Genomic DNA, 26,010 nt, shown 5'->3' on the forward strand with positions numbered 1-26,010 from the left:
GGGAGGGAGGGATGGAGGGAGGGAGGGAGGGAGGGAAGAAGGAATCCCCTTTCTTAAATGAGGTTCACCTGTCTTCCTTCTTTCACAGTGTAAAAGCTCACAAAGGAAAATGCTGATTAATAATTAATGATTAATCTATTAGATAGCTCCTATAAGACCACAAAATGAGCCCACTGACTCCAGAGATGACTGTGCCATATTTTATTCGTGTTAACCTGTTCTCAAACAGGGAAAAACAAATATAAATAAACTGAAGTGAAGAAGCAGATAGAGGAATAGAAATGGTTTCATTTTCACAGGTCACAGAATTGAATGAACTTGACTGGTGCATAATTAAATTCTAACACTCTTGCAAATTCATTCCTACTAAAATTTACACAGTGGCCAATATGAGAGTCAGTGGCACTGCATTCTAAAGGTCATTCTAAAATTAAAAAATTTCATACCGTGATATTTTTCTGTAAAAACATTCCACAGCTGAAGGCCGGATTCTCAGTCTAGTCCATAGACTCTCTTTTTGGTAATTAACTGATATTTTGAAAACATAATAATGGTGAAAACAACTCAACTAGAAATCCTCAACACTTTTAGATCTGAGCATACTGGTCTTCTGTGGCCTTTCAGTATTGGTGAGAAGTTCCACATGATGAGAGACTGGTAAGCCTTTACAGCTGCGAACTCTAATCAAGAGAGAAAGCTTAACACTATAAGATATCAGTTCTCAACCTGTGGAGGGGTCTCATATCATATATATATATATATATATATATATATATATATATACACACACACACACACACACACATTATAATTCATAACAGTAACAAAATTACAGCTATGAAGTAGCAACAAAATAATTTTATGCTTGGGAGGTCACTACAAGATGAGGATTATTAAAGGGTCATGGCATGAGGAAGGCTGAGAACCACTGCAATAAGGGAGAAGAGACCATATGGAAAGGGCTGATGTAGCAGAAATGACATTCACAGCTAATATCCTTTCCTAGACTCATAACTTGGGAGAGGTCCATAGCAGAGAACACCAAAATTACAGGGCAGCACAGAGAGGAAGACAGAGGAAAGCTGCAAGGAAGGACAGTAGGCAAAAGACTCCTTACGATAATAAACAGATACATTGCCAAGGACACTAAGTATGAATGGTTTATGAATACTCAAATTGGTCTAAGTAAGTTCCTTGCCACAGACTCTAATCATGTCTTGAGTTTGGACAGACATCGGGTTGCATACGTCTTGAGATTTGCTAGCTGGGGATTTGCTCAACAAGGTTCACATTAGCTCATTCTTCATGCTAGTCACTTCTGTGTTTAAGTTCCTGTCCCCAGTCACCATCCCTATCACCATGAGAATACCAGTCCTACCTACTCTCCTGGCCCTGCCACCTGTCTTCAGACCAGGCAATGATTGAGCTGGCTAGCAGGGGAAGGTGTGCAGGAGGCCAAATATGCTTCAAATATAGGAGAACTAGTTACTCAGAGACAATAGAATTCATCTTAAACTCTATCCAAACAGAAATAATAAAATGTATTCTCCTCCGGCTCCAGCTACATAGAAGACAACAAATAGTCTTATCTGGCATCAATAGGAGGGGAGGCCCTTGGTCCTGTGGAGGCTTGATGCCCCAGCATAAGGGGATGCTAGAGCTGTGAGGTTGGAGTAGGTGAGTGGGTAGAGAAGCACGCTCATAGAAGCAAAGGGGAGGGGGAGGGGAAGGATGGTTTGCAGAGGGGAAACCTGGAAGGAGGATATCATTTAAAATGTAAACAAATAAAATTATTAATAAAATTCTTTTCTTCTCTTTCAGATATATATATATATATATAGTATTTCCAATAAAGTCTACACAAAAATGTCAATCCTATCCATATAACAAGCAATTTTAGCATATTTAGTACTTAGTACTATATAATTCAGGCATATATATTTTGTGTGTGTACATATGTGTGTGTGTTTATTGTAGATAATTAAACATTAAAAAAGGGATTGCTGAACAAGTCAGCCATGTTATCACAACTGCAAGGTATTTACATAATCTACAAGAATACTCAAAAACCAGTATAAACAAGAAACCGTTGCTGACATAATCATTATACTTAAAGCCGAGAGTAAAGAACAACACTGGATTTGTCTGGACCAATAGATACATCATGTTTTTTCTTAGCCTATTAAATGGGGCTTAACTGTAACTCTGTGAATTTTGAAAACCTTGATGATGTTTTATTTCTACAATTGCTTCTTGGTTACCTGCTAAGCCTTCAGTTAAATCTGATTAATGGTAACCAGCCTAGTCACCAATGATACAGAAGCATTGACTAACCACATCTTCCTCATTGCTAATGCCTGCTCAAATGGTACAAAACTTAAAACATATAATAAGACTATTGGTACTTGGTATTGTGGTATTTGGTGACAGAAAAGTGTTGCTGCATGTAATGAGGAGCTGCCTACTACAGGTTGTTCTATTAGTATTCATTCCATCACCTTATTAGTGAAAACAGCAGGATGAAGAAGGGTCCATACCAATGCATTTGCAGAGCATCATTATTTACAGGAAAGACTCACAAAACCAAGCCAAAAACAAAAAAACAAAATAAAAAAGAAGCTCAAATCAATTAATCTTCCCAGTTAGCTCTTCCCTGTAGAAAGCACGTGGACAAGCTGGCTTTAGCATTTCTTAGGAAGTCATGCTGCTGTGTTGCTGTTAGAGCACAATGGTACAGAAGAGAAGGGAAATGGCTCATTAGTTTCCCCCACAGGGTTACTCTGGCATTGGAGCAGGTAGGAGATGGTGATGGCCTATGCAGTGTAGCAGTAAGGAAAAGGATGAAGCAAACACTAGAAAGAACTCACTCATCTTCTGAATGATTCAGCCTCAGAATGGCCATGCTAACCAGTCACACACAGACTAGAATAGATCAGGCAATTATGATGCAAGAGAATCTACATCCAGAATTATGGACACTTACCACCTAGAAGGAAAGTTTATTTTTAAAATGTATCCATGGGGAAAAATAAGGAAAAAAACACATTTTCAGATGGTTAGTTCTTATGATAGCAACTATACACTCCACAGATTTATACTAGTATGCACTGCATAATAGAGAAAACTATTACAAAAAAGCCTGAACACTTGACAGCCCTAAGCATACAATACAGACTTTTACCTACCACCGAAAACACAATCCAGGTAAGTGAGCTAGAGAGTTACAGTAGTTACAACTCCCTCTTTTTATATCAATTACTTGCTACGCTAGACAACTGCTAACTATCTGTATTTGGGACAACTAAAGGCAACATTAAGATATCTTTCATTCCAGGTGTCAAAGGAATGTAATTATTTGTTTGCTTGCTTCTCTTTGCTTAGCAGTGCACCTCTATGTAGCCCTTGCTAGCCTCAAACTCTCAATGCTCCTACCTCAATTTCCCAGCTCCTGAGATTCCAAGAGTGTGCCACATGATCAGTACATGCTGCTTTATTGGATTGTCTGCCTCAAGAGGTCTGAAGCTGAGATTAGACAGAGGGTCTAGCCCTCATGACTGTGCAGCTATGGTGACAGACCAAGATATCCACAGTGTGTCTGCATTCAACAACAGCAGGTGATTTGAATAAAAATTAGACCTCACATCCATACTTGCTGCTTTATTTCAAATTATTATGAGCAGTAAGATGTATGCTTAACTCAAAGTATTATTAAAACATTAATAGCTATTTTAAAGCAATCCAGGACTTAATAGACATAAATCTCTCAAAATTAACAACTTTTTCAGACATCGTTTGATAACCTCAACATGTTTCAACAAGAATGAAATATTAGCACATTTTTCCATTATCAGACATTTCTTAAAGGATGATAAATACACAACCATTTTATGCTGATGGGACTTCAAAAACATCTATATGAAGAGACTTCTTTATGCTGGAACACCACTGGATAGGTCAATGCTACATGGGCACATCTATCTTTGAATTGACCATTTTTAACAAAAAATAGGAGGTACCTATCATCACAGAACTCATAGAACCATGTTGTAAATGAGCCTCCTGTCTGTCCATAGGAAGGGAGCAGACAACCCATTGCCTGGTCTTCCACTTAGCCACGTGGAGAAATGCTGGACTCAAACACTTCAAGATGCTCACTTAGGGAACTGCAATACCTTCACTTCTGTGTGATGTTATTACACTATTATCCAAGAAGTCTTCATGAAAGTTCTAGCCTCTTGATGGGCATGATTTCTGCTACGTGTCTCCAATCCACCAAATTATTATAAATCATACTTCAAAAATTGCAAAAGGGAACTTCTGAGTACTTTCAGATTTGTTAAGATTATATTAACAGTATAATCTATTATTTAATTTCCCCTTCTCTTGGCTGCTGGGGGAACCCTTTCTCCACCCTAGACCTCTGATGATAGCTAGTTAAGCTTAGAGGTCCCACAGAGCTCGACACTAGCTTCTTTACAGAGGAGCTCTGTAGTATCAAGAGAACTGTGTGAACTCCTGGAAAACTGAAACATAGTTGCTGTATAGTAGTCATTTTCACATAGCTTCTAAGATCACAAGTAAAATATATTATGTCAAGGGCGGATATATTCAATTACATAAAAGCTTGACTTTTTCCCTCGAAAACACATGAAACTAGAATTTTGTTATAAATAAATATAGATTAGTTTATATTTACTTAAAATATTCTCATTTTCTCAAAGATGAAGGTAATAATTAAAATGATAAAAAATCGTTTCTATTACAGGTTTATAAATTATAAATTTATGAAGTATATACTTTATTTTAAACAGGTGATGAGATAGTTTTGTGATGGATTTTAATTGATATTTTAGCTAGTTAACAAAACAGGTGAGTTGAAGAATTCAGAAAAGACTAAATTGTTTTCCCTATTAAAACTTAAATGCCAATTTCTGACATTATCCTTCCAACATTATGTATCAACCACTAGAATAGCTAGCTAAGAGATGATAAAAGAAAACCTCAAACAAGTAAAACTTCTGTCTGCCATCTGGTGGAGAAAGATAATACAGAATACACACATTAAAACCATTCTAGGCACCTATGGAGAAACAGCTGGGTTTTTAGATTCCTCTTTGTGCATCCCATGTGTGATGAATGGGGTGTTTCTCTTTTGAGACAATGTATTACATTTATCTACTTGCTATGGGAATGCTCTATAGAATAAGGCAAGGGGGAGCAGAGGAAAATATGTATAACCACAAAGCTGTGATGCTGCAGCTCAGGAGAGACAACATCATAGGCACACACTTACATGGCCATGCAGATCTGTGTTGAGCAGCATCATAGCACAGGTGAGGCAATGAACTCCATCTGCAAAAAAAAAAAGGGCCTACTGTTAACATAGCACATTACAAAGGCCTTAAAAACACAGTGCTGTACTAGACAGAAATTTGTTTAGAAAGCATACATGAATGAGTTAAATTATAAACTTCCAATGTGCAAAGTTGAACTCTTCTATTGATAAATTAGTAGCAGCTCTCTGATGAGCAATTTGGCATTACACGTACAAAGACTGAAGCAGTGTCCTTTAACACAGAAACTCGGCTGGGGCTTTACACTAAAAAAACAATTAAGGATCTACATGAGTACAAAAACAGAGACAAACATTGTTCATTATGAGACATAGATGACTCTCCAGAAACAAAACTATAATATTGAGGACATTAGGAATGTTATACAGGAACATAGGCTAAAGTGAGAGATGCTTGAGAATCAAGATGAGACATATACTGTGTGCACTAGGATTCTATTAAATGTAAATATTTCTAGAAGAATCCATCAAAATATCTGGATCACAAAACATTTCTTTTGACCTATATTTTCTCAATTTTCTGTAGCTTACGGTATCAAGCTGAAAATAAATCATTTAATATTTAAAATATGCAGATAAAAGACGTTTTTGCAACACTATTTAAAGGCCACATTTAGATAAGAGGTTTTTGCCCCTGGTATGTCATAGATGAAGCAAAAAGTAAAACACTGAAATGTTCTGGGAGGATTAAAAATTAAATATTCAGGAAAAATGTGGTCAAAGCCTGAAATATTTCATACTTAAATGGAATTTTCATTTTCATCTTACTTTATACAGTAAAATAAAAAGTATACATAGCTAAACATCTTATCTACAAATATCAGAGTTAGCTTTTCTCTTTACTAATTCTTAACCCAAGTATAACAAACAAATAAAAATAGTTTTAGATAAAGTGAAAACCATATTAACATATGCCAAATGTATTGGAAAGACAGCTTGCTTTCAAAACCAAATCTTTTACTTTAGTAGGTGGTTTCCCTTCTATGTCATTTATATGCCCAGAAGCATATTTATTCATTCCACTTGCTTCTCATACATTCAAAACTAACTCCTGGGATTACTGTAAAAGGCAGTGGCCAACATTCAAACTCCCCCATGGAAAATGATGTACAGACACCCCCCACAGGCCTCACTGCATGCAAGCATGCTAACATCTTCCTACACCTGCAAGTATAATGGAAACAACCCTCTTCCATTCCCTAGCTTCTCTAGTTGGTGCTGACCTGGTGATATAAATGGTCCAAATAGTACCAGTTTACACACAAGGATGTGATATTGATGACCACTAGCTGCAGCCTGAGGGAGTGGACTGAACAGGGACATTGCTAACTGGCAGTCTCTATTCTTCTATTTCCTAGAAATTTACTCCAGAATTAATACAGTTTTGAGAAACTTCCCACTTAAAAGTAAATATGCTTCACTTAAAACTTGAGATTATTCATGACTACAGCATTTTAAATGGAAACAGACTCTCCTTTTGGGTAGAACTGGTGCTGAAAACAGTTAAATATGACTTTACACTGTAAAAACAGTGCCGCAAACAAACTCATATTTCATTAAAGCCGCAAGTGAAAGGCAGCTATAAAGATTTTGATTAATATCAAAACAAGAGCACCAAAGATTCATCAAAGCTGCAATGAGATATATAAATATACAAAACATATCACTGAGCTAAACACACATGGATTTCAAGAATTATAGGGATAGCAATATAAGAAGTAAGACCACCAGTACTGTATTATAAACTGCTTTGCTCACAAAATCCCTGAGTGGGCAAAGCTGAGCATAGAAAGACAACAAAAATAAAGTACATTGTTATACTATAAATTTTTAAAAGAATAAAAATAATTATGAAAACAAAAAATATGTTGTCATTAAACCCTCCTAGAAAGATGATATGAAAAAACAAAAATGAAAGGAGAATATCAGGAAATGAAACTAATGATTTCAACTTGCATTTACATAAACAAATGAGGAGGTAAATTAAATATAACTTATTTTTTACAATAAAATACATTTTTAGGATAAGGAAAATAACCACAAATAAAATTGCAAGCTTTCCATTAGATTACCTTTTGAGGTGATAGTGTCTGGATTACAAGAAAAATATCTATTTGAAAAATGCATTAGCACTCTCTCACGTTCCTGGGTCTCTCCCACGAGAGAAAATGCTTTTAAAAAACACCTGAGAAAGAATCATAAAGGAGAGAAATGTTTAAGACATTTACATTGTTATATTGACAATTAACTTAGAGAAATGTAAAGAATTAATTATACAACACCCTAAATCATTTCTCCTTATTACCTAAAAAATTTACTAGGTGGCTACTCAATAAGCAAATTGATATTTAAATGCAATAAAAAAATGTGCAGAGGAGCGATGTCTCAGCAGGTCAAAGCTTGCCGCTCAAGCCTGAGGACCTGAGTGCAGATTTCCCATGAGAAGCACCTACACTCCCAGAACTCCTGCAGAGAAGTGAGTTCAAGACAGAAGAATTGCTCAGAAGTTCACAGGCCAGCTATCTGGAGGACTCAACATAGCAACTGAAACAAAAATGGAGGCCTGCCTCAAAAACAATGTGGAAACCAAGAAGTATCAAAACTGCCCTCTAATCGCCATGTTTGCTGTAGCACATGCATACCTGTATTTACCCAAACACTTCAAATACTATACCTACCTACACACAGACATACACAGACACAACACACACACACACTAATAAAATAATCTATGAAGTATGTGAGGGTAAGACCAGGCCAGGCTAATAGATTAAGAAAGCCTGAGTACCACCAGTGATTTCCAATCACAACTGTCAAATAGTTGATCTTAATAGATCAATCAAAAAGTTAAAAAAAGAAACATTACTGACTCAATGTATAATCATACGAGCTATGTGCTAAAATCGCACATTATCAGGGTTCTTAAGTCAGGTAATCTCCACATTCGGACTTCTAAAATGGCAGGTGCACTGCTTCATACACAGCCGACTTGTGTTAATTTATTTTGCCTATTCTCACAACATCATTGATAGATACATGCGAAGGAAATTGGGAAATAAAACCTTAAGCTATTCCTTATATCAAGCAATAGGTTACATACAAAAATCATTTAATTTTTTTAGGAATTCTTACTACCTTAAAATTTTTGTAATAAACTTGATTTTTATGAAAATCTTGTTTCCTTTCTTACTAGAGATTTGTAATTCATTATTGTAAAGCACACTAATCACTATTTTTTGTAACTTTTGACATAACACATAACAGCACAGAGCAAAGATTTAAACCATTCCTTCATCTTAGATGTTTTCATTACCTAACAAGAACACCCTGCACACTGTTCTAATACGACCACCGTCACTTCAGAGCCGGGTTGTTGTTATCTGAGTATAAGATTAAAGGATTATACTAGATGATCAGAGTGCTTTGAGGTTCCTAAGATTAAATGCTCACCAGGGGCTCTGTCCCATAGCTCAAGTGTTGAAAGTGGGTATTGGTGTGCCTTCATTTAAAACACTCAGCCTAAAGGAGACACAGCAATCTGTTTCACAGATGCACCCTTTAGATTCTACTCATTGAGTTATTTTTATCCCATTCAAGAGTTTAATAACAAAATGTCATCTGAAAATATTTTGTATTTACTACATTAACTAAATACTTCAGGGACAAAGGCCTCTAATTTCATAGTCAGTAAACGATCATCTTTTTAACTGACAACAGAACTTATTCAACAGAACTGAAAGTAGGGTCTCAAGGAGGAATGTAGGTGCCCATGTTGACTGCAGTAGTACTCACAATAGATAAAACGTGGATTGCTAGTGGGTGAGACAACAGTGCTCATTCTATCCAGCAGAGTATGAGCTCAGTAAGAAGAGAAGGAAATCCTGTTGTAAATTACAACACACAGGAACTCTGAGACCATCTTACCTAACAAGCTCCCCAACGCTTTACTGTAATAGAACATTAAAAGGCAACCCTCAATAGAGCCAGATTTGCTTTCAGGCCATCCCTCAGCACGCTATGTGGACTCAACCTTCCTACTACATGCTGGGTATCAGTTCATGCTTATTTCATGGTTTCTTTACTCTCTGTTATTATACTCATGACATTTTTCCTATTCTTTGTTTAGGATCCGGATTATCATTCAAACTCACAAAGCAAATGGAATTGGGGTGAAAAGTCAGGCTCTAACCAGGAGATACTGCTTCCTCCGCTAAGAAGTCATGACTTGGAGGTGATGAAGAACAGAAGGAATGTTTCATCATACCTGAGAGACTGATCCAGCGTCATCCCTGTGAAATCAAAAAACTTCAGATACTCTTCTGCAACTAGCTTGCTAAATTCATTGCTATAAGGAAACAGAGTAGAGTTTATTGAACTGACAAGTATTTTAAAAAGAAGAAAAAAAAAAGCACAGGATAGAAAGTTCAGCCAAATACCAAACTCATGAACATACTTTTTGCCTAGGTGTTTTGCAACGTCCGATCTCTTGAATCTGTCGAGATGATACAAGCGTTTGGCCAGTCTTTTAGCTGCCTCCACATTGCTGTTAGTCCCATTGCTGAGACTTTCTGTGGTCTCCTTCTCCAGAATGTCAGTGCTCCCCATTTCAGAACCAGCATCGAGTCGTGATGTTTTCCCCTCAGCAAAACAACGGTCCCTACTTTAAAAACAAAGAAAGATAAAAGGAAATATGTTTGTATGGCCAAAAATAAAGAATGGATGAAATCATCTTGACAATGTAAAATCAACGATATAAAATTATTTTCAATAACACTGTTTTCTATTTAAATATTTGACAAAAATTATTCTAGTACTATATTTTGAAAACACTATAAAAATAATTGCCTAAGCCAGTGGTTCTCAATTCTACTAATACTGCAACCCTTTAATACAGTTCCTCTTGTTGTGGTGGTCCTAACATTAAAATTATGTTCATTGCTACTTCTTAGCTATAATTTTGGTTGTTATGAATTGTAATGTAACTCTCTGTGTTTTCAGATGGTCTTAGGTGACCTAGGAAAGGGTTGTTCAACACCCCCAAGGGGTAATAACACATAGGTTGTGAATCTCTGGCCTAAGCCCTAAAAAAATGGCTTAACATTTTTAAATAGTGAGAGCACCAAGTTCCTTTATATCAATTTTATCTATCGATATGTACCATATTGGTAAATAAAACAGAAATGTAAATCATAATATATTTAAAATTTCATTTTATATAACACAAGTAATATATTTTTACCAAAAAACAATTCCTAAAATAATATAAAATTCAATGATTTACATTTTTTACAAATTGATGGCTAGCTTTTAGATGACAACAGGACTCTCAGAACCACCTGTTGTTCAAACCTCTTGTTTTGAATGAAGTATTTCGAGAAAAATCTGTCGTCACACAGATACTTAAGGACAAGATTTTATTTTATGATCCTTTTGGAGTAACTGTGATAACACAAATAATTAAGATATATCATAGTTTTTTGAAAGCCAGTTGCAACATAGAACTTACATAGGCCTGAGCTATTAAGTCAGACTGCCTTTACATCTATCCACCTATGTGAAAATTTGTTCCCGTCATGTCAACTTACTTGCTCCTAGTGGAGACCACAGGGGAACTCCAGCATACAAAACAGAAGAAGACCAAACCCATACTAACTATCTTCACCTTTAAGTCAAATTGCAAACCATTATCAATTGCAAACAATGAGCTAATCAGAAATTGACTATACAAATCAGGATTCATGATGTTTCTTAAACAAAAACGTCACCTTCAATTTCCAACAGAAAATGCATACCAATAACAACAAAGTGCTTTCTTATAATGGTCATTTCATGAAAATGATTATCAATTTTTTTAACCCTGAACCTACCTAGAAAGCTAAAACTGTCAATCATTTTCTGAAAACCTGTATATTTAATTAATTAGAGCATAGCTATATAAACTCTTAGAAATTTCATAGTAAGGAAATTAATAGATTTTTGCCACATAAGTAGTAGAATGTACATTATATACCCCAAGAACAATGTTGGTTACAATCAAGTAAGTTACAGGCACACATGCAAAAACATATATGTATACACATACATGTGTGTGAACACACACACACATATACACACATTCTTTTGAATATTACAATAATGTACTAAAAACAAGTGCCAAAAGAAAGAATTTTCTTTACCAGCACATTACTAATAACTGTTAATTTCTCAGCATGTCCATGACTTTTCTTTTTTAATTAATCACTTCATGCAAGCAACTGATTCTAATTACTTGACATATTCCAACAGATTGATTTTGTTCAAATCCAATTACAAAATTGAACCAACTACTAATAAAACTCTGGCTGTTTTTTCTCACGGTCCTCATGTCACACTTCTGCTTCTTCCTTCTTCCTCTTGCCCAACCTAGCTCACCTCACTTTGTCTTCTTCATGAGGGCAGGAAAGATGTCTTTTAGAGTCTCTGTAATTAGACTTTTCAGCATCTTCTTTTGGAACAAGAAACAAGTAACATCGTAAGCCATCACAACATGATGGCCTTAATGCACACTTACCAGTAGCAGTAGATGAGACACATTATAATACCCATGACAACTGCTAAGACATGTCTGCGCCACACATCTTACAGAGCCTGCTCCTCCTTCCTGTTCTTCACTTTAGCTCCAGTTCTACTCATCTACCCAGCCTTCCAAGGACCTGACTAACTGTGAGGTCATGTTACTGTGACCTCACATTCTCAGCCCTGTTTACTGTTGGAGTTTCTGTAATGCTTTTACAGCCCCATAAAAACAAGAGCCAGAACACACGAGCCACTGTGTTGGATGGGAATAAAAGACAAAGCAGCCCTGCCTTGTTCACACTTGATAGAGCAGATTGTATGGTCCCTCGAGGGAGATAACACTCATTCTTCTTTCCTAAATCCACAAACAGGGTTCCTCTGGTCTGTTGAGTACTAGATGTTTTCAGTAGTTAGATATCTCCTTTCCAGCTTTATTCCCCTTCTTGTCTTCGAGATCTCATAATAGTAAGATCTCTACCAATTACTTCAGTGTCCCCACCCCTGTATTCTAGGAAATACTTCAATGGGGCCTTTATTTCCCACAGCCAAGTAACTATGGCAACTCTCAACAATCCACATCAGATCATGGAGTCTGATCACTATGCCTTCATAGAGCATTTGTATTTTAACAGATTATTAGATTTTCCAAATAAAAGTAGCAAAATGCCCAGGTGTCTTAAGTTTCAGGTAAGTACGAAACAGTGTTTCATGTATACATCTCTAGCATCTCTATCAAATACTGAGAGATTAATTTTTTTTAAATCATTGTTTATCTGAAACTCAAGATTAACTGGGAATTCTTTATTTTATCTGGCAACACTATTTCCTAAAAAGCGTCTTCACACTGCAGGAATGGTGTTCCTACTGCTGGTTTCACAATGATACCTCTGTGTATGTGCTGACTTGCTCTTGTAACTTCATATTTCTATTTTTCTGTTGTTTGCTCAAGACTTTCAGTTGCCTACAATGAACTGGGTCTTCTCTAATGCCCTCAGGGTACAAGTGGAAACCCTTTTCCATACATTTTTGTTGTTCTCTCCTAGTCAGACGACCACCACTAGAATTATGACTACTTTACCCAACTCCTACTCAAGACAAAAACTCTTATCCCGGGGTAAGATACACAAACCCCAACACAAGCAGGAAACAACTCTTCTAGAGATATTTTCTACCTTGTTTGAGAACTTTGAATCTATGGAGTACAGCCTCGAGACGCATGTTTATCTTTGATTGTATTTTCTTTACGTAAATATCCCAAGTAACTGAACCATTGCCTGTCTATCATAAGAAACTTGGTAAACATTTTCTTGAATCAGTGAGGACATGTATATCACCAGATGGCTAGCAGTAGCGACTGCTTATGATACACAGCATGAAGATGGGTCCTAGAGCCCAAGCTTCCCTATATATAAAACATGTTCTCCTCGGCCCCTTTCCTAAGACTCTTGCTTGGGTGAACAACATGTATGCAGCACTTAGCTGAGTGACTGCCCAACAGTGAGTGCCCAACCAGTGTTAGACTGTCTCAGGTGAACAGTATACTAGAGGTGTTATTGTTGTGGGTGGATGGCAGTTCTGAGTGATTTGTTGTTTATATGAGTTCCTATGAGGACTGAATTCTGTATTGTCTCTGCAGGCCTAGGAAACAAATGATGTAAACAACCATGACATTTTCTTTCTCAGAGGCAGTTTGTGGTTCATGATTTTGCATGTACTTCACAATGCTCTTAAAACTCTTGTTTTATGACTTTCCTTACTACCAAGAAAACTGCTTTGAGCCTGTTGGTTTGTTGCCCCTGTGCCTACCTATTCTGTGAACCTGAAGATGTCAAAGTGGTCCTATTACAGCTGAAGCCATTGCTAGCCACCGTCTGAGGGTTCTTCTCACTTGCCTTTGCTAGACAACGTATGGAAGGTAATGTATCTGTCACCCACTGATGTCACTTTTTTCACAGTCATAAATTAGAAAGTGTAAGCCACATGTCATTGTTGGTAACAGACTTTAGAAGACATTGGAGGAACCTAATGAGCAGACTGCTACAGACATTACATCCTCCTATTGAGTCATTTCAGCCTAGTGTAGTGATGAGAACACAGACTGTAACTGACTGACAGTAGCAGCAACTGAGAATCAGGAGTTATGAAAGTCATTGCAACCAAAGAGGCATAGCCCAGGTACTCTAAAGGTGTAGCAAGAGAGCTTAGAAAGCTCTTACTTCTCCAGGACACCATGGGATCAGTTCGTAGAGCTTGGAATGTGGCCTGTATACATGAAGAGAGTGCAAAGGGAACAATGTGAAGAAAGGTTTTTTTCTATGTGTGGTGCCTGGAATATTTCAGTCATCAAAACTCAACACAACTAAAGAATAAAGATAAACAAATAAATCATATATACTTGAAGGTGAGATCTGTTATAGTAACAGAAGTATCAAAAGAGAACAGGAATCCCAACGTGGGTTATAGGTAGATATATTCATATAGAAAGTAGTTACAGGATGCCTATTTGAACAAGCAACATTTGAGCAAGACTTGAAGAAAACTAGCCACACCAGTACAAGAAATGAAATACATTCTAGGCAGAGAAAACAACCAGTTTAAAGCCTAAATGCTACAGCATGTGTGAAAACATGCTGGACCAGAGCGAATGAAGAGAAGATTCAGAAACTAATGAGGATTATTAGGGTGCTCCATAGATTCAACGCTCTCAAGTTTTCCCAGTTCATAGAACCTTAAGTACAAACTATGTTACACTCTAAGCAATAAATAAATAAATAAATAAATAAATAAATATTTAGCAATTCTGTTTAATTTTGAATAATAGTGTACTAACATTAAATGGACTTAATTTATTGCTATTTAAAAGGTACATTTAAGTTGAAATATACTTAATGTTAATAATGTTAAAAAAAATTACCCACTAATTAATTGTATGTACTTGTTGACAACTATGCAATTTCTCAAAAGGAGAGTCAAAGGGAATATTGTTAGTCATCTTCTCAGCATTGAGGTTTTATGACAGCAGCCACAGAAAAATACAGCTTTGTAAAAGCTGTGCCACAAGAAGAAACACAGCACAATATCTGTGGAAACAAGGAGCTGCCATTCTTGCCATTCACTTGACACAATGACACTTGAGAGATGCTCAAGACCTCTTAGATGATAGCATACTCATATGGGTAGGTGTGTAGTGAGCTGTACTACCTTAGACTAAGGAGATGTTCTGATGTCCATGCAATGGAGTCTGCTGACAATGCATTTTCAGAATGTACCTCTTTAAGCAACGCATGGCTATGTTTTAAACTAACAGTGAACACAGTACTTGGGAGATATTGTTATAAAGTCTATCTTAAGGACTGCTTCCTTTCGGTGCTGAGAATCTGCAACTTCACAGAAAAAGTCCCATCATATCTTCAGGGATCTTCATGGTTAAAGTTACTGTGAGCTACCAAGGATGTGTCAGTGTTGAAAAAGTGGATACAGAGAGTGCCCTGAGGATCACTGGGTAGCCATCTTAGTCTAGTTAATGATATCCAGGCTAGAGAGGGTCCTGTCTCAAAAAACAAGATGTCCTCTGATCTCCACACATATGCTTACCTGTGTACACAGACATAAACATACATGACAGACCAAAAAACTAAGTCTCAATTTGTATTTTAAAGGGTAAGCCTTTCACTTTTTTTTTTTTTTTTTTTTGGTTTTTCGAGACAGGGTTTCTCTGTATAGCCCTGGCTGTCCTGGCACTCACTTTGTAGACCAGGCTGGCCTCGAACTCAGAAATCCACCTGCCTCCGCCTCCCGAGTGCTGGGATTTTTAAAACAATAAAGTGTAAGAGAGCAAATAGAAGACCATCAGTATTGCAGGGAAGACTTTACTGCAGAAGTGGCAATGACCACTGCTTCAGGTACTGGATGATTTGCTAATGAGTCCTAATTTGAGATGTGAGAGTAGCGACATTAACCTTTCGTGCCAGCACTTGGAAGGCATATCTGGCACTAGCCATGATCCAAAGATCAGGATGTTCTGACAGAAAAGATGGTCTACCTTAAATGAATTAGCCTTGGGATGTCCAAGGAAGCATGCAGATATGATATATATGAAACATTAAGAAAAGATAAAGGCCAAGGCCTCCCTCAAGGAAGTTGTCAGTCTCCTGGCCTTAAGGAAGGTCTTAGCATTTCCCTTTTAAGACCCGAAATGATTCTGAGATGATGTCAGGATTCTGGGTCACCACTCAGACCCATATGAAGTCTTACCCATCTAGCTTGTTCTTATTTATCACTGTGCTAGCTTCTGGGCCTTTCCCCTGGATCTTCTCTATCTACAATGTTTTTTATGTCAAAAAAAAAAAAAAAAAAAAAACATGACTGATTTCTCTTTCGAGTTTGTTTCAAATGCTACCTTTTCAATGAGGCCTCCTCTGACAACTTCAATATATGTTATCCACCCATAACCCAAAGTGGGATTCCTGATCCCTCTTGGGTCTTTGATTACATGCAAATATTGCCATCAAGGAACTAAAAAACAATGTCAATGACGTTAAGAGTACTTGTTGCTCTTACAGATGAGCTGGTTTGATTCCAAGCACATACTTGGCAGCTCACACTACCTTCAATTCTAGCTCTTCTTTGTTCCTGCACAAATGTGGTACACATACATACATTGAGGCACACACATAAATAAGTGAATAGTTTTTCAATTGCCTTCAAGAATATATAGTTTATTTGTTTGGAGTTTTGGTAGGCCCCCTTTCGCTTTTAATATAAAGGAAAAACTGAAGGCAGAGAAACCAGATAGGAGGTCAACACCTGAAAATCTGAACTTGGAGTTTGCACAAATATGAAGAAAATTCCATTCTGAAATGTTGAGAAGGTAAAAGGAGGTACACAGTGAGCAATGAGACACATGAGGTGATGCTGAGAGAGAGAAAGAAAGAAGGACAGCTCTTACTCAGCTCATGGAAATGTGAAGCCACCAACCAAAATAATGAATTCAAGAGGAATAAAAGAGCACATGTAAAGTTCATGCCTCCAAAGAAATGACAAAAAAAAAAGAAAAAAAGACTGTAAACTTGGTTCAAAGAATCAGATAACTATCCACATCTGTGGAAACTGCAGCATTCCAATAGCCACTCAACATAGAAGACACAATCATGAGGAGAAAGCTATAGTGCTTAGCATGACTAAGGATGGCTGAAATGCACACCCAATACATCTAGGAGGAGCAAAGTTCTATACAGCAAAAGGAATCGTTTCAGACTGTCTTCCCTCATTTTAAAACAAAATTCTTAATGATCAGTTTGCCAGAAGAGGAACAATTACTAATCCAGACAATGCTTTTGAAAAGTGAATCCCTACCAATAACAGTTATACAGTCAAAATTCCAACACTGGCTCCAACTCCTAACCAGGCTGGGATCTTGAGTAACGATGTCCATTCTCTCATGGTTTCCCACTATAAAATGGAAATAACAGGATCAATTTCACAAGAGGCTGTCACGAGTAAGTGAAAAGCTCTATGCAAATTCCTTGGGACAGTGCTGGTCTGCTACCAGGATCAGGTCCATTTTATCCCTTCTACTTACCCCTACCACTTTCAACATCAAGGTTACTATCTGTTTGTTTTGATGATAGTAAAATACATTGGACACACGCTACAGAAACATCAGGTGGCATTCGGGAGGAATTGGTAATTGACTCTGTAAAGACAAATGCCCCCAAATGACATTTTATATGTCTACACAGAATATAGTTTTCCAGAAGATAACTCATGATTTAAAGAATAAGAGAAAAAAAATCTAGTTATCAAAGCTCCTGGAAGATCTTTTCTGCACAGTGTAGAAGCAAAATTACTATGGTGATTTCAACTACTGCCTTCCCTCTCCAGGATGCCCTTTTAACTTACTTTTCCTGAGCCATACACTCTGAATTCCACACGAGGGCGCCAGTGTGCACAACAGTAGGCCTCAGACTACTTGACCCCACCAAATGAACACATTGCCTGCAAAGCATTTCTTTCTAATAACTGAAATTTTCACCCTGATAGGCATTGATGCTTCTTGTTCATTGAACAACACAAATGATTCCGGTTTTCACTTTTCTGCATTTGGATATTTGGGGTTTTTTAAGACAGGCTTCTTGAACTCTTGATTTTTTTCTCTCTTGCCTCCCAAGCACTCAGAGAACCAACATGAATCACTAGGTCGGGGTGCTTGTTTTCCTAAGTTGCAGTTCTTTTGTGCCAACTTTCAAATGATAAAGTAGTATCTGTAATACTGTCCACCTTAATAAAAACATACCACAGTAATTTGAAGTGGATAACCTGAAAGGAATTATGTCTCATAATCAAGTACAAAAACATTATATGATCATTACAAGTTAAGACCAGTGGATCCTAAATCCAGTGGGCAAGAAAAGAAGCATAATTTGTGTGGAGTAGGACTCATTTTTCTAGAATACTCATAGAATATCATTGGACAGCCTCCTCTTTCATGTTAAGTTCAAGTGAATAAGCCAATATTGTACTCTGGTCTCAGAGGCTATTTAGCAGAAGAGATAAAGGAGCTGCTTCAAGGGATAGGACTGGGCAGTGAAGAAACATGCATTTTGCTACAAAAATTGGCAGTAGGTATTTTATAAAGTAGGCAATCTTTACATGGGTAATGGCTACAATTTTAAAGTTACATATTGCTTATTCAACAGCATTCCTATCACCATGTTGTATATCTATGCCATTCCTTCCTATGTCTTGCTTGGCAGACAACTAAAAGCTACATCTGTGTATGTCAGGACATCTTTCCTCTTAAATTACAAGCAGGAACCAAAGAGTTAAACATGTCCCTTTTCAAACAGAGATTTTTGGTCTTGTACATTTCTGTGTGTATACATGTAATAGGTATGCATGGGGGGTGGAACATGCAGATGTGCATGCATTTAGAATACAGAAGACAATCTTTACTTTAGATAGGGTCTCTCACTGTCCTAGAATTCCTTAAGTAGATTAGGCTGGCCTACAACCAGCCACAGGGATCTGTCTTTAACTCTCCACCCGGGTTAACAGATGTTTAAAAATCAAACACAATTTCTGGCTTTCTCAAATAAGGCATGCATTTTACATAATAGCATCTCATTTTACAACAATAGAACTTCATGGTCCAGTTTCTCCGTGTGATTTAAACATTGTTCCCCTTTGATACAAACATTAGAAAAGAAGCCCTTGTAGGGTCTAGGCTGTACTTCTTACATGAGAGATGCTGCGTGAGTCTAGGGATGTGCTGTTGAACTTAAGAGTTGCCTGCCTTTAGGACATATGGCCTGAAGAAAGCAAACTAAAGAGCTTAAGCGGCGTGGATCATCTAGTAACAGCATCATATGAAAACACATGATGCAGGAATAGGACTGAGGTCTCCAGCCCCATCCCTGTCTGTTTATCATATCACCAAACGGAGCAGAGGTGGAAAGGTCAGCCTTTAATTGACCTTTTCAAAACTCAGCCTTCCCCAGAGGTAGGCTAAGTCTCAACAAAATTGCCAGCATATACTTTTCAAGCAAGTTTAAAAGGATATAAAAAACCTGTTCAGGATAGATGGGAGAAAATTCAAAAGCTAGTAAAGAAGCTGTATTAGAGGCTGTGCAAACCAGTTTGTACCCCAAAGTATCCCTCAGAACAAGCTCTGAAGCTTTCCTATAAAGGGAGGAAAGAGACCAGAGGACCAGAGATGCTACAGAAAGCAAGTAATAATAATAACAATAATAATAATAAAAGTAAATTCTCTCCTAACTTTTCTTCTACCAAACCTTCCAGATAATTTAGGCAAGAGCACTAAATCCTTTCAGCAAAACAAAATTGTAAATATATATTTCACGAATTCCTGTCTTATCAAACATTTCAGACTTTAGAATAGTTTCTCATACAGCAGGCAGTACAAACTCTGTCTGACAAGTGACCACAGATATTTACTTTCTGTGTCAAATGAAAATTACACTGTTGGTTTCTCTTGACTTAACTAATATTTATAAGGCCTTTTAAATGATCATGCTATGAGTTGGTAAGAAGACAAAAGTATTATATATACAAAAGCATCAAAAACAAGCAACTACTTCTTATTGGGATGCAAAAATACCTCAGGCTAAGCATTATTAATAGAATTTTTTCAAATTTTGTAAAGTACTTTAGCATAGTAAGCTGGTAACACATCTCTGGCTAGTGGCGCTGATTTATCTCAAGGTCCGTAGTAGAAGCATTGCATATTTTATCTGCCTATTCGCTTTTACTGATGTATAGTGACCTTAAAATTCTCTAGTACCTAATTTTTAGGAAGACTGTCTTATGCTCCTTTATTTATTGATATGTGATGATAATCAAATAATGATGACACAAAGTTCTTTCCTGTTTTGGGCAATGTATGTTATTTTGGTATCTGACTTTCTGTATTTAATCCTAGAGGTTTGTGAAAGTCCCAAACATTATCATTCAAATTGTTGGAGAACTTCACCCAAATTGTTCAGTGCTTTTTAAAGTATTACATTCCAGGACCCTGAAGTGAGGATGTTTTAAGCATTGCTTTCATCATTATTGCACAACAAATACACTAGAAATGATTGACATTAGAATTTTTTCTTAAATAGGATCATACTAAATTTGTAAGTGGGAAACTGTAATTACCATCTCTGCTTGTTGACCTAACCACCTCAACATGTAGACATGAGACACTTTGAAAACTCCTATCTGGTATAAGAAACTGCAACCAGAGAGAGACACAGAACAGATATGCATTTAGTGACTTTCAGAGAATGCACATATTTCAGAACACAATTTGTTCTAACCTTATTTGCCTTACCTTTATCAACTTCAGAATACCTAAAGTTTGTAAGCACACCTCTATCTCCTTCAGCCTTTTTCTGGGTCCTGCTTACCACTTTTATCCCAGCAAATCTGCCTACTTAACAATGATCTGTAGTTATTCGAATCCATGAAAAGTTACTCATTTATTTCTAATTATATATATAAAACATATAATAAACCTCATTCTGGTGATTTTATAAGGAATATTATAAATATATTATAAAGAAGGAAGAAAATAAAGGGAAGAGATAAAAAGAGCCATGTCAAAAGACAGAAAAACATCCAAGCTGCAAGACACTTACCATACGGGACTGCACCGGAGGACACAATCCTTCCCTCTGGACTGGGAGAAAATACTAGTCACTTTTGTACTGTTCTTAAAATTCATTTTAAATTTCTCCTTCAACCCTAGCCAGGGAGACTGTCTTGGTTTGACATTCTGACCTGCTATAGTAGGAAGGAGTGCAGACAAAATAAACCTCAGACATCTTATAAGTCAGTTCTGACAAGCCCTACAACAGGAATTTTACCATAGCCACTAAAAAAAAAAAAGAGAGAGAGAGAGAGAGAGAGAGAGAGAGAGAGAGAGAGAGAGAGAACAGGTCAAGTGGCAATAATAGCAGAGGTGTGAGTTCTCTGCTCTGTCATCCCCAAAGGTGTCAGAAGTCCTGTCCCACTGGGAATCAGACTGGCACAAGAGATCCTAAAGTCTACAATGGCCTGCAATGAAATGTTACCAGCTCCAAGCCACTCAAGGATGACACCTCTGCACCTTGTCACAATGTTGTCACATGCTAGTCACTCCATAGCAACCAAAATATTTCCAGAAGTAGCCCCCCACTAAATACTGCTAAAGTTTGGAGAAAGCTCAGTACTACAAACAAGGTTGCTGCTTTGTGCTCACCTCACACTTAGAGATGCTTCATACCAAGCACGTATAATGTTCTCATTCACCCTGCCTGTGTTTACAAATGTTTACTGAAAATCACCTTCTTCCTTACTGCAATGCTGATGCAGGCTCGGGTGCTATAGGTGACAAACTCATTCAGGTATTGGAACCTATCCAGCCCCAGCACAGACAAGTTAAAAGTCAATGAGTTACTGACCTTTCAAAGCACACAGTAGGTTTGGAATTGCCAGCTGTCCTCAGAAGAGAGGCCCATGGGACGCTTAACTTTATTGGGTGTGAGAGACCCTTGACCAAGAAAATTCAGATTGTAGGGTATTACCTGTAAATAATAAGGAGTCACAGGCTCTAGGGTGCTCTAGAGTGCAACCTAGTTTGTGATTCATCATGTAGAAGAGGTACCTAAAAAGTCAATGTGTACTCATACAGGCAACCACATTCTAACCATGTTGTCTCTTATCAATCAGGGAGGGTTATGGAGTGTTGTGGGAACGCAAATCCTTTATAGTGGTAAACAATAACTCAGCCCAAATAATTTTCAAAGGAGGATATGAAATTATTATTTATTATTTTTAACATTGTCAATTTAAAATATCAAAACTTTTAGCAGGACTGAAAATGGTCTGTAAAGATCTGGTCTCTCCCCTAGCCAATGTGTGCAGCTCATTTCTGACTCTAAAATTACTAGAAATATCAGAGTATCCAATAGACCTTACATTCATTGATTCAGCGCCCATTTATTTGACCAGATGCTCAAATTTCCTCATATTTCCTCTCCTTACAGCACCATGTGCTAGGCTGTCTAATCTCCCACTAGACCACAGGGTACCTAGATATATGAGCAAATACTATTTTTCAGTATATCTATAAAGGTCCATCTATAAGAGACTAGCATTTGAATATGGAAAATGAATGAAACACATGCACCCTTCCTATGTGGATAAGCATCATTCAAATCCACTGTGAGCCTACATGGAACAAAAATGGTGAAGAATGGGTAAATCAACCTCAGGCTAGTCAAGTCTATCTTCGTTTCATCTTGAACGAGAACATCCATCGGCTCACAGATGGAGCTTAGATGATTATACAACTAGCCCCCTGCTCTCCAGCTTTCAAACAACCCTCTTGATGGTGACTGATGGGTTTATCACCTGCAAGGGACTTCTCAGCCTCCATAATCATTAAAAACAATTACAGTAAGTCCTGTGATAAGCTTCCTGGATGGATGGGCAGACAGAAGAAGAGGAATTGACAATCTTCCAGTCACAGTGTTTCTCTGTCATAAGCAAATATACTGCACTCTTCACATGAATTTGGATAATTCTTAGGTCCAAATAGAATTATATCAGCAATTTCTTTTCTAACTTCCAAGGTCCAACTTATTGTACTATTCTTCAAATGCTAGAAAAATGTGATGTTATCTTATATTCTCTATACATAGTATATCTGTAAAGGCACCCTTGGAAGAATAAATAGAAATAGCACCACTGGTGAGAGAATTTGTCATATCACACATAAAAATTTCAGTAACATAAACCTGGGGGTTGAAGAATGCATGTCAGCCTTCACAACTGTGGTGATATTGTTGTGAAGATCTCTTGAATCTTTGTCCAGATGCTACATCCAAGTTAATATCTTGAAATCACTTAAGACTGTGTATTTAACCTGCTATCCTACTGTGTACTCAGCCTGTTTAAATTTAACCTGTCTTTAAGAGAACAATGGAACCATTTCCCAGCTCGATCTGTAAGCAGATGGATGCCTCGGATTTTCCATGCAATCAGCTTTACAAACATAAGCTAAAGACATAGCTTTTGTCTTAAGTCGTATACTCTTCCTTGCCTCTGACACAGAATAATATACATATTTACATACATACATATATGTGGTATGTGGTAATCATTTGCAGACAACATGCTGGAAGCAACTTAAAATAAATATGTCATACATGATGGAAGCAATGGGTATAAAAAGGTTGATAATATCTGTTAGGAGATTTTGACTGATATTCCAAGTCAGTTAGGGTCAGTAAAGTAACTTCTTTCCTGTAAACTCTTAATGATTTCTATTTTTTAAAAAATTCATATTCCTTTCCCTTCGTTAGGCACTGGCAAAGATACAGATACTTCAGAGAGACAACAGGGACAGATTAGACAGACAGACAGACAGACAGACATAAAGAGAGAGAGAGAGAGTGGGGGGTAGGGAATAAACCAGTAACCACAAACTGCAGACAGAAACACAGGAATAGAAGTGGAAAGTTCAGATTTGAGCTTGCTCTTTGTCAAACTAATCCAAGGGGGAAGTTTCTGGCTTTATTGCCTAATTCAACATGGATGCATTTTTGTGCCCCTGTGAGGTTATCTTTAATGCATTAACCACTGCACATAAACAGCAAAGGCCATCTGGAAAGGCTATCTGAAAGGTCTGCTTTTGATGTTTAAAAAACTAATTATGGTCACACACACTCAGGATCAACTTCCATTTTATACTTGAACACTGAGAGATATCTATAGCCAGAGGTAGCGCACTTTCTTTCAAATGTACTCTAAGTGCTAAGCTTTAGTGTTGCAATATATTTATTATCAGTTCATATCTGAGCGATGTGAGCACTATCACAGTTTTAGCATTGTGTTGCACAATTTTAATGTCACAGTTAAGACAAGAGGCTTAAGAAGAAGATCCAGTTCCCTAACAATCTACAAAGTTCCTCCTCAGCAACATCAGTTGCTTCACAATTCATGTTAGACATGATATTAAGAGCAAAATATAGCTCCTTACATCAAGGGTCTCATGTTCCTAGGCTCCAAGAGACACTAAAATAGGGAAACCAGGACTACAGCTTAGCAGGCTGAGCTCTGCACAATCCTGAACCAAAAGGTGGTATTTACCAGGTAGACAAAAATGAGAGATTCTCTTAGCATGGAGACTAGCACAAGTCACATGGCTTGCACAAGACACCAGCGTCACTAGATTCCTGAGCACAGGTGAAGGATCAGCAAACACAGGTGGAGAATGCTTAAAATGGCGATAGAGGAAAAAAATTTCTTAGATAAATAGGAAAAATGATCAGATCAGGGAAATTGCTAGGATTAAATGAGTTTTAATGTTGATAATGTGCTCACAACAGTATCTAGCAGGTATGTGCCATGAAAATGTCCGTTAAGAGCTGAGACTGAAGCTAGCAATCCACTTCTGAGCAGACTGCTGCCCATGTCCAGCATAGGTGGCAGGTGAAGAGATTCCACACCAAGCATTCAGAACAGAACTGAGAGAAGAAGGAAAGCTGGTAGAATTTCACGGCAAGCTATATGTGAAAACTGAAGACACGAGAGAAAACATGAGACTTTAGGCCTGTGTCTTGTACTACAGAGTGAATCAAGGAGGACTCTTACGTGACACTGAACCATGGTAAATATAAGCCAGCCTGTATAGGAAAGAAGTAGATGACATGTTTGGCTTCATGATATGAAAATCTGGTGTTCCACATACTTAAATCACTTAAACCACTCCCTCTAAAGGTTATATTTATTTTACCAAAACAGAAGCATTGTAGTTCAATTATGCGATTCCCTGAATTCCATAATTAAAAGTTGGAGGCAATAAAATGACAGGCCAAGTCCTCTGGCTCCTAGGCTCAGGGTCAAATGAAATGCTAGTAGAAACTCTGCTCAAAGCCCGGGTAGTGTGGCTTTACATAACCACACACACACATACACACAGTGTAGCATTTCTGTTATACCTCTAATAGGGTAGCTCTTTTTTTATGTCCTGAAATAACAATTATAGATCTGATATGGAATAAACGGTCCTTCTCAATATGAACAAAACTTTTAGACTACATTGTCTACGTAAAAAAAAAAAAAAAAATGCAACTATTGCCTCCCTCCCAAGAAAGCTCTGAAAATGCTAAATCTATTGAATGGGTGCATTTCTAGATCCCGTGAGCTACTCAGGCTCTGTAGACCTTATTGTTTGGATTGTGTTGAATGCTATTGTTTAGGTTTGTGCTTGTATTCCTATTATAAACTCTTAGAGGTTCATATAAAAAAACAGATCATCTAGGGATAAATCGTGCCTTGCAGCAAGCTTTATACATTAAAGCTTGTGCTATTTTCCAAAAACACAAAGCACAGAACCATAATGAGAAGAGTTTAAAGGGGCAGCAGAAGGAACACTCACACGTTACCTTCAACAGAGTGAGAGCTTGGTGAGTATCACAATATGTCTCGGCATTGTATTAGGAATCTATTTCATTGGTTGACTTTCAGATCAACTTTTTCCAAAAGGGGGGAGGGGTGCTGTATTAGTCAGGGTTCTCTAGAGTCACAGAACTTATGGATAGTCTCTATAT

The 26,010-nt window shown here is 37.3% G+C and overlaps 1 protein-coding gene across 8 annotated transcripts in view; it reads right to left on the minus strand.

Annotated features, from left to right (window-relative positions):
• Psd3 (pleckstrin and Sec7 domain containing 3) overlaps window positions 1-26,010 on the minus strand; it is a 508,951-nt gene that overhangs the window by 194,195 nt on the left and 288,746 nt on the right. For 4 of the 8 annotated variants that reach the window (XM_029480436.1, XM_029480435.1, XM_029480439.1 and 1 more), the window contains 4 exons: window positions 9,807-10,013; window positions 9,618-9,698; window positions 7,426-7,538; window positions 5,292-5,352 (listed from right to left, as the gene is read on the minus strand). In XM_029480436.1, the coding sequence (XP_029336296.1) occupies window positions 5,292-5,352; window positions 7,426-7,538; window positions 9,618-9,698; window positions 9,807-10,013 (462 nt within the window). Of the gene's footprint in view, window positions 1-5,291; window positions 5,353-7,425; window positions 7,539-9,617; window positions 9,699-9,806; window positions 10,014-11,903; window positions 12,596-24,615; window positions 24,626-26,010 lie in introns of those variants that run through there. The other 4 variants (XM_029480442.1, XM_021169304.2, XM_029480438.1 and 1 more) reach the window with 4 other exon arrangements.

The sequence above is a fragment of the Mus caroli genome, chromosome 8 (genome assembly GCF_900094665.2).
Source record: "Mus caroli chromosome 8, CAROLI_EIJ_v1.1, whole genome shotgun sequence".
Taxonomy (NCBI): Eukaryota; Metazoa; Chordata; class Mammalia; order Rodentia; family Muridae; genus Mus; species Mus caroli.